This window comes from Oreochromis niloticus, linkage group LG19, assembly GCF_001858045.2.
Source record: "Oreochromis niloticus isolate F11D_XX linkage group LG19, O_niloticus_UMD_NMBU, whole genome shotgun sequence".
Taxonomy (NCBI): Eukaryota; Metazoa; Chordata; class Actinopteri; order Cichliformes; family Cichlidae; genus Oreochromis; species Oreochromis niloticus.
This window is the reverse complement of record NC_031983.2, coordinates 9,938,298-9,952,159: the sequence shown is the minus strand read 5'-3', so window position 1 is coordinate 9,952,159 and position 13,862 is coordinate 9,938,298. Positions and strand designations below refer to the sequence as shown.

Here is a 13,862-nt window from a genome sequence, read left to right as displayed (position 1 = left end):
CTCAGTGTGACTCCCCTTTCTGTTTTCGCTGCACCTGTCAGATAGTTGATTGATCCAGATAGCTCAGCGGTGAAATAATACTATGCCTCCTAATGTTAAGGTTTAAATAAAAATATAACAAGGTGCGAACAAGGTGTTATCTACCTATATTTTAGCCTAGGGCATGCTACTAATTACGTTGTATAAAGGTCTCCATTACATGCATAAATCCCTTGATGGAATTTGAACGTGATGACTGATGTCTTTGGAACGAGCCTGACCTGATGTGTTTGATTTATGACAAAACTAAGCTTGCCAGAGGGTCCAAATAACTGCATTTTATCCCTGTGACGCCTCAGTAACACTCAGAGCATCCACTGAGCGCGATCCAACTGAGGTCAATGAGTCAATCCCCGTTATCTTCTCAAATCACCATGAGTCAGACATCCACTTACTGTAATATCTTGTGAAAAGATGATGGGGCACAGAGCCATGCCAGCGTGTTGACTGTTGCCCCAGAGTTGCTCTTGCGGTCTGGTGCCTTTTCATCTATCTCGCCGCAAAAATTGGCCTGGACTACCAGTTAGGATTAAAGAGTAAAAGAATCCAGATATAGCTGTTTAAAACTTGTCATCTCTCATTTGCTCTATGATTTATAGAAGATGCAGGGTGTTTTTTCGTGTCCCGTGTGCCTCGCTTAATCCTTCCAGGGCTCAGATAACTCTGTATTTGTCTTCACCCTGGACTCTCGCATAACAGCACGAGGGACTTGTGGGTCCACACACAGATAAAGTTTCGTGACTTGCCCTGATTTTTTTTTTCCATTATTAAATAAAATGCAATTATAGCGTAATCTCCGAGTTGTTCCTATCAATAGCCTAGCCACATCAGAAGGATTTGAAACCCTTAACAGCCTTTGCAATCAGATCAGTTTGTCATGCGAGGAGGTTCACCCTACTCACAGTTATTGCCTTGTGGATTAACACCTGAGAAAAAGAACTTTTATTTCACCCTGTTTTTCTCGTCTTTTGTGGTCTTTTGTTCAGGCCGAATGTCTGTGGAGGTCAGCAGTGCTGCTCTGGTTGGGCTTTGGCACCAGGAACCAACCGCTGCATAAAACGTAAGTGTCGTTAACTCAGTACCCTGTGTAAACTTTAAATAAACGTACCTTGCTTGAATATCCTTTGATTTGGCTGCTCAGTTTGGCAACCGAGGACACACAAATTGGTGAAGTGGCACACAAGCACACTGACATGCATTATATAGAAGAGAACTTCCTCTACTAGTAAACTTTGCAGACAGAGAGGCTTTACAATCTAAGGCCCTCAGACTGAAAAATAACATAGTAAATGGCTACTAATGACTATCCTGTCAAGCGGAATTGCCCTATGAAAGTTTTCCCTGAGTGTTATTGCCCCCATGGTCATGTTCATCATGCAGTGTTTGCCTTTTTCTTTTCATGTAAGACCCTCGCTTGGAAATTACTGACGCTTAGCACTTGGCTGTCTTTGTGACAGCAGTCCTTAATTATGGGTGGAACTGCTGCTTCTTTTTATTCGACCGCAGCAGTATTGAATAGCCAGATAATTAAAAGTGGAATAGAAGACACAGGCTGTGAATGAATACAGAGCCACTTCTTTAAAATGTAACACTGACCCGGGCTGAAAAAGCGCCTTTCAGCCCGAACAGTGTTGCTGTTTCTTTCTTTAGCTTGCATATAGACTATCGCTGGGAGAAAATCCATTTGTTAGACATGCTATTTCAGATGATCCTAAAGTAAGACTGCTGCAACTCATTCCACATTTGGTCCTTGCATGTTGTGCTGTAGGCAGAAATAACAGGTTGGAATGAAAACCTTTTTTTTTTAGTAAAAGTTATCTTTAAATTTTACAAGCGCAGTAAAACCCACACTGTAAAGTGACATCTATCTAGCAGTAAAACTGGCCATGTTTTTTTTTTTTGGACTTGTTTACTGTTTTCTCTGTTTTGTTTCTGCTAATTATCTCCCCCTCACACACGCAAGCCCGTTTCACACACATTTCAGCCGGTACACAGCGAGCTGATTGGCTCCAGCAGTCTTCTTATTAGATCTGCCTACCTCGTGCTCAACACAAAGCTTCCCTCCATTTATTTTCCCCCTCCCTCAATGCAGAGTTAAAGGCACACTTACCAAGGCGTAAATTACATTTAATGTGGAGCTGGAGTTACCTAAATTAAAAGAGTAAATACTTTTAATCTGCCAGAAAATAACAGGTTCAGCCTAGCGCCCCTATGTTAAACAAAGCGGTGGATCTGAGCAGGCCAGGGGACTGTCTGACCATCTGGACCCTCTTATGGCTTGGCCCTGACCCAGGTCTGACTGGAGGCTATGCTATCATCAGCTGAGTGAAGCGCCACAGCCGGCAAGGTGCCAACATAAAGGCCCCAGACTGGAGCGCGGACTGGAAGCCCCCACGTAGAAGACCTCCGTGGAGGAAAACAAGCTCAGGCTATCTATACTTCGTCTTTGCCCGAGATCCAGCCTGCTTTACTGGGAGAGGGCAACCTGAGAAAACATCTTCACAGTGGGGGAAAGAAAAGGAACAAACGTGCCGGGCGGGAGCAAGAAGTAAAAACATAACGTGGCTGAGTTGTGTCTAGGAAATTTTTGCTGAAGGGATTGAAGTAATGTCTAATACGAAGTGGCGGCTGAGGCTGTATTGAGTGTCTAGAATCACGCTTTCCTCACAATACCTCCTTGTTCAGTTGCGTTGAGGTCAGAGAAAACATGTGACAGGAACTGGATCACAGGTCGTCCCGGGAGTGCGGCTATTTTTACGTTTAAGAGCCGTGTTTATTAAAAGGTTGACGTCTCAGTCTCGGTTGTGCGTCTGATTAGAGATCGTCATCTGGTTCACTAAATCCCCGGTCCTGCCCACATCCTGGAAGGTTTGGTGCTGACTATCTCTGTTTTCAAGTTCAGGATTGATGGTTAGCAGACTTGTTTATGTATTAAAGCAAATTCCATGTGCCAAAAATAGCCAGTGAGTTCTGGTGTAAGGCTTTGAATCATTGAGAAGAACATTGCATTTCCTCTGCTGTGTCATACTTGTTTGGCTTCTGGTGAAGTTAACTGCCTTTATTACAGATGAAAGCTTATAGGCTTTTACTACCACTGTTTTACCTAAAGAATATTAATTTTATTTATGGTGGCTGAGAACCAAAGATGTGTGTGTGTGTGTTGCGTTTGGCTGGTAAAGTGAGGCCAGGTGCAAGCTTGGCTATATTTCCATCTGTTTACTCGTAAGAAGAATCAAAGCTCCTGGTGAGTTAAATGGGGAATCTTGTTTCTGGGTCAGCACTTAAAACTTAGTTCCTCAGTGTGATGATTCACATCTGTTCATCAAAAGTGCAGTTGCACAGAAAAAAGGAGCATAGGGAGCCCATATTGTAGCTTCACTACTAATAGCCAAGCAGCAGCCTTGCCTTAGTTATAAGACAGTGTGCTCCATTACCGGTGCTGTCAACACCCTGGTGACTATCTGCAGTGCTCAGATGGAAAACTGCAGATAGTTCATGGTCAGATCTCTAACTAAAACATAAGAATTTCCATCAGTTTAAAGTGTTGTTTTAACCAACAGCTCTACAAGGCATTCACTAAATACATCGATAAGTAGTAAACCATGGGGATGATGTGCAGCTGCCTAAACAGTAATTGCCATAAAAAATGAGAGAAAGCAGCATGTTTGCTTAGTACCGACAAATCTGTTGCACTGGCTTCTAAATAACCACTATTTACAAAACAGTGAGATACTTAGATATGGAATTAGAGGGGAAGTTTGAACTGCTGGCATGTTTTAGAATAAATACAGTAACCCTCAATTAGATGTCTTGTACACCAGCGTAAAATTACTGTTTTAAAGTTTTGGTTTAAAACACTTTTTGAAAAAAAGAACCCAAACTTTTAAAGCCCCCTGTAACCGGAATGTAGATTTAAATCACATTACTGTGTTTTTTTCCACTCATATCTTTGCGCTCATGTGGCTGGCAGTAAATCATTTTGTGGATAGGGTACTACGGATTGCTCACACGTTTTTTTTTTTTTTTTTAAATGGAAGCAGTTTACTGTAGTTTGTTTAGTAGCAGCCACAGAAGCTCTGTCGGGCTGCACCTAAAGCAGTCCTGCTAATATGCACAGAGTGATAATGTTAGCATGACGACTGCAGCCCTGAGCTTGTTTGCTACAATGCAAATGGGCAGCTCACTACCACAGGACATTCAGTGCTTCCTAGCCCAGAATCATGCAGTCAGTGTGATGTCCGTTTATGACCATGTGAGAACTGACCTGTGAATTCGAGTGGTTGTCATACGTGTTACATCCTGTGTGCGCCGTCTGAGCTCCATCCTGTTCCTCAACAAAACTGAGTATTTCCAGCAGAGAGAACACTTCTAAGGAAGGCCATCTTCTTTTGTGTGCTACATATGAGAAAGCACGGTCCCAATCTGAACTCATGTGTTGAGTGGCTATGCCGATGATCACCAGGTATTATATGCATTTCATTTAGAGCTAAACATAAAACATAAAACATGTAGGATTCTACAAATAGGTGAGGTATTTTCTCATAAAGCCAAACTGAAATGTTAAGAAAATCTCAACAAGGAAAAGGACACAAACATCTTTATAAAATTTCATCAAACACTTATGTCACTTAAAATTGAACAGTGTACACCTCATTATGGCAGCAGAGAAGACGGGAGAAGACAGATGTTCTTTATTTAAGAAAAAGAAATAGAGATTTATTCAACTGCTGTTGAAATATTTCAGTCTGCGTGCTGAAAAGGATCGCTTTAAAAGAGCGCACTAAAGTTGTGCTGGGTTGTTCTGGCTTCTAAGGTTGATGGCTGTTTTACTAATCAGATTAATGGCATGGTTTGCCACACACAGAGTGAATGCATGGGACAATATAGAATACTTAAGGGCAGGAAACAGTGGGGAAAGGGTAACTGCAGCACTGACAGGAACTACCGTTCTTTATACCCCCGGCTCGTAGTGCTCCCCGAAGCATACGCTTTTGGATTGTGCGGCAGAATTAATTTCACCACGCTATACATCACAGTGTTTTGACAAAAGCACGTGATACATATGGCAACATGCTGCAAGTACAGCTAACAGTGAGAGCGTGACCCCACAGATGGCTCCTGATTTAAACCTGTTGTCTCTTAGAGAGGGCAGATGAAAGGTGCTTCATTCATGTGGAGGAATAAAGTTGTTTTCAGTCTCTTAGGCTGTTGTTGATTGACAGAGTGTAAGGTGGTAGAAAGGAGTTTCTTTTTGATTCCCTTCCAGCTTTCTTTGGCCTGCTGTGCTCTTCAGAGCACCATCCTGGCTCTAAAGTAACTCCTCATGCAGAAAAATCACTCTCCCTCAGTTTTTACCTTTGCCACCACAAGGTAACTTTCCTCTCAAAGCAAAAAATAAAGCAAGCAACATTTTTCTCTGATTCCATCATGTCCCCAGGGTAGCTTGAGCGGGATTACAACTTTCCTGTCTGGAACACCGACAGTACAGTAAAGGCTCGACCCTGCTGTTTAAAATTTCATGGTTATCCCTTCCTACAAAGCCTTTTCTTCATAAATTAATTCATTAATTGCATTCACCGTAAAAGCATAAGACCATGCCTTCTTCTTTGTCTATTTATTCATCACAGCACTTCATATTTGAACCTGATCTTATGTGTGAAATGCATTTAATGCTCATCTTTGTTATAACATGTGGGAAGCAGCTGGCAAAGAAACAAGTACATACACGTGTATTCTGACCTCCAAAACAGTTCCCCGAAATGTAGGTCCGCCATCTTTACTACAGCACATTTGTTGCATCACTTTCTATTTTTTAAAAGTCTGTGACTCCCAATACTTAGACATATTAAGACATATCAAGTCAAATCTTTGGTCTGTTTGAGGAAACATATGCTGAAATGAAGAATCTGGACTTGCACATTAGTGTTATTGTGATTTGTACCCTTGTCCACACATGCCACCTACACACTGTATGGATAAAAGTACCGGGCCACACCTTTCGATCTTTGAATTCAGGTGTTTTCAATCTCACTGAATAGGTGCCTGAATAAAATCAAGCACCTAGCCATGCAGTCTGCCTTTACAAATGCTTGTGAAAGAATGGGTCGTTCTAAAGAGCTCTCTGAATTCAAGCCTGGTACTGTAATGAGATGCCACCGTTGCAACAAGTCAGTTCATGACGTTCCCTCCTACATATTTTCCACAATCAATTGTAAGTGGTGTTATTGCAAAGTGGAAGCATTCACAGCAACTCTAAACCACAGCAATTCAAGTTGCAGACTATCTAAAGTTACAGAGCGTAAAAGTCACAGAGGCTCTGCTGACTCATGAGCAGCTCCAAACCTCCTCAGGCATTAACGTCAGCACAGAAACTGTGTGCTGGGAGCTTCACGCCATGGCCTTCCATGTCTGAGGAGCTCCTGTAATGTGTAAGTGACCTAGTTTGTCCATTTTGTGCAAAATGAGAATATTTTATTTATTATTGGCAGCGGAAGAGTTACTGATGATAGGAAAATGTGTAAATGTGAAGCTTCTATGGGATTTCCAGGATCCCCTTAATGTAGAGCACTAAGAATTTAGTTCCCAATATGTATCATATTGTATGTAATATACCAATATGATGAAGATAAAGACTAATATAAATATCATACAGGAATAAAATCACACTAAAGAAACACTGTGTTTCCACTGATTAGTCATTCAAATAAAAAAAAAAAAAGACTCATTAATACTCCAAAGGAGTGAATTTTAACTGACAACAGACCTAATACCAGTGAGATCCTGGCCAACATAGCTCTATTCATTGTTTTACAAAAACAGGAAGAGGTTTTTAGGATGCTTGTGTTTCTGTTGACGTCATGTGTCATATGTGTGGATTTGTGAGGGTTGCACAGTTTACACTTCTGGGGCATGACACTCCTTTGGCAGTCCTGTAGAGAGTTATGGCCTGTTAGACAGCTCCTGTAATCAATACACACCCCACTGTCCCAGACCCCATCATTAACATAGACACTGGACAGCCCGCTCTCAGTTTGTCTTCCCAAACCAGGACTGCTGTTTTCTCCAGTCCAGCTGGTGCTTCTCTTTGTAGGTTGCAATTGGGCCCTGTTTTGGCCTCCTAGACCACATGTTTTTCTAATTGCTACCACAGACAAAAGTGTGGTGAAAATTATGTACTGTTCAGTGTCTGGACCCAAACATCTCCTTGTAAAATGCCTCTTTTGTTTATCATCGTTCATAAGCTGCTAAGAATTAAATAGAGAGGCGAGAGGGAGAGCGCAATTAGTCACACAAAGCTTCTTCATTAGCACGCCACACTTTATTCGTGACATCATATTGCGAGAAGTCCATCTGCTGAAGTAGATCGTTCAGCGACCCCAAGAAGCAAGCCTGAGCTTGAGTGACACTTACAGATGAACATTAACAGCAAGCACCGCTCTCCTTCAGTCGCACACACACACACACACTCTCACTGAGGCCACAGCCCATAGCCAACCATATATCACAGCACCCTCCTGCTTAAAGACCATATGGAAGTTGTTGGGATTGTGATCCCTCACGAGGATGGGGTTTGTGGGTTTTTGGAGAGCACCACGTCTCACAGAGTCAGCTTTACTAGTTGCATGCCCCCCCCCAGATCCAGATATCCTCAACAGACTGGCCCAGCATGTGGCCCATTAGGGGCTGAATGTGGGAGATTGAGGGGCGTGGCAGAGGCACACAGCAGCATGGCTAAAAGTAATGTATACATTGTCATGGGTCAGATGTAGGTTAACAAATCCCCCCCTTCCACACACACACAGATTTAGGAAAAGAAAAGCTTTTAACTACTGTACTGGAACGAACAAGCAAAGAAAAAAAGCCACATTGTGACTGTAACTGCACGTCTATGACAGAAGCACCTTAATTTAGTGAAATATTACCCTTGTAAGCTTCACCACAAAGAGAAAATATGGGATCAGTCACACAGCGTCAGGCGCACTCCCCCTATGGTTTTGATTATAAAAATAGAGATGTTTGTTTATGAGCATTTAATGAAGGCTTGCAAAGTTACAGTAACAGCAGTTTGGGTATAGACAGCAAAGTTAGCATTCGGGGAAAGCATGAAATGATGGCACTCGCTCCAGCAGCCATGTGGAAATCACATGTTGCGGAGAGATTAACACTGACTTGAAATGGTTAGCATTGAAGGTCAATTGTATTAACTGCTCAATAGACCAATTCTTACTTCTTCAGTGGACAGCAAGTCCAGATGAGCGGAATTTTTTGAAGCTTGTCTCTTCACCGTGGCCCCCCGCAATCCTGAACACTTGACCTATTTCATGAGATCTGTCAGGTTCTGTGGTGACTCCTAAAAAGAGCCTCCTGCTGTCATCACATGAGGTTTACCCCACTACATGTTGAGTCACAAGATTTTTACTCATGCCTGCGATGCTCTGAATGACTTTCAGAATCTTGAGCCTCTTCGCTAACATTGCATGCATGTGGACGGAGATTGCAAACTTGCAGCAAGTTGCTTAAATTCCACTTTCATTCTTATTTTCCAACTTCCTGCCTCTGAGATTCAGGGTTTGTAGTCGAGGCCTTTATCATATTGTACTAAGAGAGCAGCTTTCAGCCTCTAAATCTCATAATGGTGCATAATGCTCTCAGCCTGTAGCGGGTCCTTCCCGAGATTATTGTGATTAGGCTTTCAATACCAATATTATTTTCAGAAATGTCAGGTTACCTCTTGCTTGCTCTTCTGACCTGTAAAAAGCGAGGAGATTTTTCTACAAGTTTGTATTGTGTCAGATATGGTTTCAGGTCACCCTTTGCAGAATGAAAGGACTGTAAAGATTTAATGGGTTGTGTTACTTTGAATCAGAGAGAAGGGAAGGCAAATCTCTGGTGGACTGTAATGCGCTGGAAACGAGCGCTGAGCTGGAAATGAGAGACCAGAGGAAGAGGCACAAGAATCTGTCTGACTTACGTGCACATGCAAACCTGAAGTTATGAGGTAACTGTAACCCAATAAAGAAACTATAAACAGTAAAACCCCTGGCATTGCTTTTATATTGGTGAGGAGTTATTATGCAAACAAGAACTTTCCCAAATGAAGCAATTTAAAGAAAAGCGTTTCTTCACTGCATGAGTGAATTTTGGACGGAGATTTGCTTTAACCGTAGCTGTCAAGCACTTCCTTGAAGATGCCACTTGGACATTAAAGACTAAAGATTTTTTCCTCCACGTGTTCATTTCTCATGTGTGCGGATCAGCGTGTTTGCGCTCATCGATCAAAGCTTTCGATACCCGTCCAGCAGCCCTCCTCTTTTCAGATGACTGGATGTGGACACGAACTCCAAAAACTTGGCCCGTCTGCCTCACTCATAATTAAGGCTGAAGCGGCAAATGCCAGGAATGTTTGCCATTTCTCCTCTTTTATTTCCAATGGATTCTCATTTTATTATTACTCTCGCAAAGTAATAATTGCTGCGCATATTTGTGAAATGGATGGAATGCGAGGCAATTAGTTTTAATGATGTGCAAGACAAATCTGGACGGCAGCAATTACTGTGACAATGTGCTCAACAGCCCAGAGGCAGGGCACAGAGACAACACAGATACCCACAGATACGGCGTCACAGCCTATGTGCGGTTCGTATGGGGCATATGTCAGGTCCAGAGTCACTGACCTGCCTGTGCTGCTGTCAGCACAGGCAGCATTTGTTTGTCTGGTGTCAATTATGCGCCTCGCAGCTGAAAACGGGTCACGCGATTGAACATATCTCATCGTAAGCCAGCCGTGAATCGGTTATTTTTCTCTCCGTGCACTTTGGTCATTTTGTTTCTAAAAGCTTATTTGAAGAATACAGTTTGATTATACCTAGTTTGTCCCTCCAGCATAATGTCCCGGGAATCTGTGGCCTAGTTGATCCACTGCTTCATCCACAAACTTGAGGTTAAGCAGACTCCGGACAAGACGGTGGCATCCAGCCAGCCCGTGCTTTAGTTAGATGATGTATTTTGATTCTTGCCAAGTAGAGCTCAGACAATCCCTGTTTTATCCCATGATGGAAAATTCGGATCACATACCAAGTCATACAAATCTACAACCACATTTCTTCCCATGTGTACACTTCATCAAATGGGGTGTACATTTTCCTCAGAGTAATTAAAAAGAAATGAATTAGGTGGTCTAAATAAAATGTGCTCCACCATGAAACTGAAAAGAGCGGTGAATGTCTGATATTTAAGCCGCAATTTGTTAGGATTTCTGATCATACCACAGCCTGACGATGCATAATGTAGTGGTTTTCAATTAACTATTCAAGGGCTCTAATGTGAAAACCAAAATACAGAGCTACAAACGCAGATTTGGTACTCATATCTTATCTTTGAAAGTAAATGTGTGACACAGCGCTGTCATGTTTCCTCCTGTCAGTTTGATCTCCTGTCATCAGAAACAGCATCCTCGGGGTCCTCTTGTGCTTTCGCTCAAGACTAAAAGGAAACATAAAATGTCCAAAGTCATACCAGTATTGCAATAACAGGAAGTGTGCAGCAGGTAGGGCGCCGTTCGCACCCGGTGGGGTCCATCTGACTGCCAGCGCTCCTCGCTGCCAAGAGCTGTGGCTGCGTTCCTGCCTGTGATTTGTCAGTGTCCACTCCAGCATCTGTGTCAATAGCATTCCATAGCCATGTTGACAGAGCGCCGCTGTTTGCTTTAGCCACTACAGACCAGTGGCTCGATTTAGTGTTTGAGGATAATGTCATGAATCCTCGAGGGCCGTCAACTGCATACATTCGTATCCCGAGATTGAGAGCTTATTATCTGTAAATTAGAGCTGCTCGATATTGGTATACCACAGATATATTGGTATCAACATAAATATTGTACGGTACAGTCAATATGAAAACTTTGTGGAGCAATTCGAAAATGAATTTTGACATCACCACATAAGGTTGAGCAGGGCTGCCTCCACTGAGCGCTGTCTGTAGCACATGTAGCAGAGTATGCAAATCATTGTGGTAGCATCTTTACGGCAAGTTGCTAAGGAGTCCATGAAATACACTTATGGAAAGCTAATAAGCAGTTATTGCAGATTTGTTTGTGTTTAATACATCATATGTGCAATAGACAGGACTGAGTCTTGACCAGAGTTCAGGGTAATTTGGCTAAAGAAATGGGAGCAAAGACTGGCATGTCTTGGCACAGTGTGCAGTGTGCCCTTAAAAAAGTCTGAGGAAACTGGGCAAGTGACAAAACAGGAAGTATTAGGCCTAAAAGAACAGTCTATCTGAAAGTCATTTCCTTAAGAAGGCTCATGAGAAATAGTGTCAGTGGAAGTGTGGCTGTCAAACACTGTTCTTAAGGAAGGGAATGTCTCCAGCCATTGGTAAAACATGGTGGAGGCTGCTGTGTCGTGGAGCTTCTGATGGGCAACAGCTTCTGTTTTCAGCTTGACACTGATCCCAAACACAGTACCAATGCTGTAAAAGTATACCTGGATAGAAAAACATGGACTGGCCTTCCCAGAACCTGAACCTCAACATTATTGAAGCAATGTGCGATTGTCATGACAGAGAATGAAACAAAATGCAGCCAACACTGAAAGGAGACCTTTAAATGTCCTTCATGAAGTCTGGAGGACTATTCCTGAAGACTATTTAAACAAAATTAGCAAGAAAGCTTGGATAAGAGAGTTTAGGCTGTGTTGAAAAATTAAGGTGGTCATACCAAACATTGACTTTTGAGCTTGTTAGAATTGTGCAGACTCTGTATTTCCATTTATAAGTCTGCATGTTTCTAAAAATCTCTGAACCCATTTTGTATTTTTGTAGCAAAATATAAAGAAAAGCGGGATAGCTTGAGACCTGCACAGTACTGTATGCATGTATGTCAAGAAAATTGCCTGATAAAACTGTAACATTCAAATATTAAAGCATCAAAAATTTTTAATTGCTGAAAATTGGTTTCAAGTTCCACCCCAAAATATCAGTATAATATTAGTATCAGTCAGAATTCCTTTAAGTTGCGTGCCACAGTGTTTTTCAGTATTTGAAGTGTCTGGAGGATGTGGGTGGGCTTGTAGAGTGACATAGATTATTTTTCCATGACCATGAAATAACCTCAGTACTTTGTATTTTTAGACTATTGATAAATATTATGCACACATTCATCTCTTAAGTACCGTAAGCCCCATCAGATTTAGTTTGTTTTTCAGCTTTACAAGACATTTCTTTGATGAAGTGTCAGATATTTGCAGTTGGCCTCCTGTACAGTTTTTCCTATTTGCTCATTTTTTATGACTGCTTTCTTTTATTACCTTTTTGAACTGGCTGTGCTATAGCGAACGCACATACTGGACTCTAGATCAGAGACAAAAGGTCTTTTTAGGAAAGTTCTGTTTAAAGAAATACCAGCTTCACTGGAAAGAGCCATGAACTTGTCTTAAAGGCTTTAACTCAGAGAGAAATTGGGTAAGGATTTAATGTAAGTGATTATATACATTTAGACTAAACAGGTTAGTTTAAAACATAAGAGAAATTGTGCTTGACAGCCCCTACAGGCTCTTAGGTCGGGGCTCTGCTGAAGGAATAGAAGCAACTTGGTTAAAAAGTGAAACTAATGGCCCCTCGATTAAATCAATTTAAAGTCGACCCTTGTGTTCAGGCAAAGCCTTTTCTGTTTCTGCCCTTTCGTACACAGGGGGTACATGCCTTGACTTGACCTGCTGATAACTTGATCTCCATCTGTGGTCTCTCTTCAGCTGACTGTCAGCCCCCCTGCCAAAACCGTGGCTCATGCAGCCGGCCACATACCTGCGTGTGTCGCTCAGGCTTCCAGGGTGCCCGCTGTGAAGAGGTGGCTCCAGAACAGGTGTACATCCGCGATAGAGGCGCTCTGAGGCGTGTTCAACCTGGCACCAACCCCTTCCAGAAAGACCAATCACAGAAAAGGCCCTCAGAAAGAGACGCCATTGATACCACAAAGGCCAAGACCACACGACCTTCGACTACAAGACAGCCAGCCCACACTGCGTAAGTGATTACCTAACTCTTCTTATTTTAGGCAGAAATAGCCCATAGCTTTGCCAGTGCTCAGAAGACTAAAGCCTTTTCTCAGCTAGAAACTGAGGGCTGCCACACTGGAAAAGTTATGACATACAGCAGGTACTACTCATGGTTTGCAAGCTAACAGCTAACAAACTAGCAATAACTTATTATTTCATTCATTAGATTTACTGAAAAGTGCAATAAAGTGTAAAATGTTCTATATCAGTTTTTTTTTTTTTTTAAAAGCTGAAAATGAGAAAAGCCAAAAAAATGTGAATTCATAACTGTCCACTGGAGACTTGTGAATGAGCTCTGACTAACTCTCATGTTACAGGGAATTTAAAAGCAAGCCTGGCACAAAAAATGATTTTGTCACTTTAGTTTATTTCCCTTCAGGACAGTGATTCATGGGACACGGTGATGCAGTGGCTAGTAGGTTGGTTATCCCCCCACAAAACAAATGATATTCGGATATTAAGATACTCCTGCGGCAGTATTGATGCCAACAGTGCCATCTTTGCATCTTCTACCTTACTCACAACTTCACGGCACTGCTACAGACAGACATGCACAAAGCTCCTCTGCTCACGAAAAGCTGAAGTCGTTAATGTTTATAACACTGAACACTTTACGAGGGATTTCAGAGGTCAGTAAAGGTACCATATCAACAACACTGAAGTATTAAACCGTTATCTTTAGTGTTAACATGTTAACGTTAGCCGTGTTACTATTAGCAGTTACCAGCCACCTGTTGTCATTCATGTAGCAGCTAGCAGACTGTAGTT

General features: G+C 42.1%; 1 protein-coding gene across 2 annotated transcripts in view; it reads left to right on the top strand.

Annotated features, from left to right (window-relative positions):
• Positions 1–13,862, top strand: part of LOC100698491 (latent-transforming growth factor beta-binding protein 2) — an 87,847-nt gene that overhangs the window by 2,622 nt on the left and 71,363 nt on the right. For both annotated transcript variants that reach the window (XM_005453272.4, XM_005453271.4), the window contains exons 2-3: positions 1,026–1,099; positions 12,792–13,062. In XM_005453272.4, coding sequence (XP_005453329.1) covers positions 1,026–1,099; positions 12,792–13,062 — 345 coding nt within the window. The remainder of the gene's footprint in view (positions 1–1,025; positions 1,100–12,791; positions 13,063–13,862) is intronic.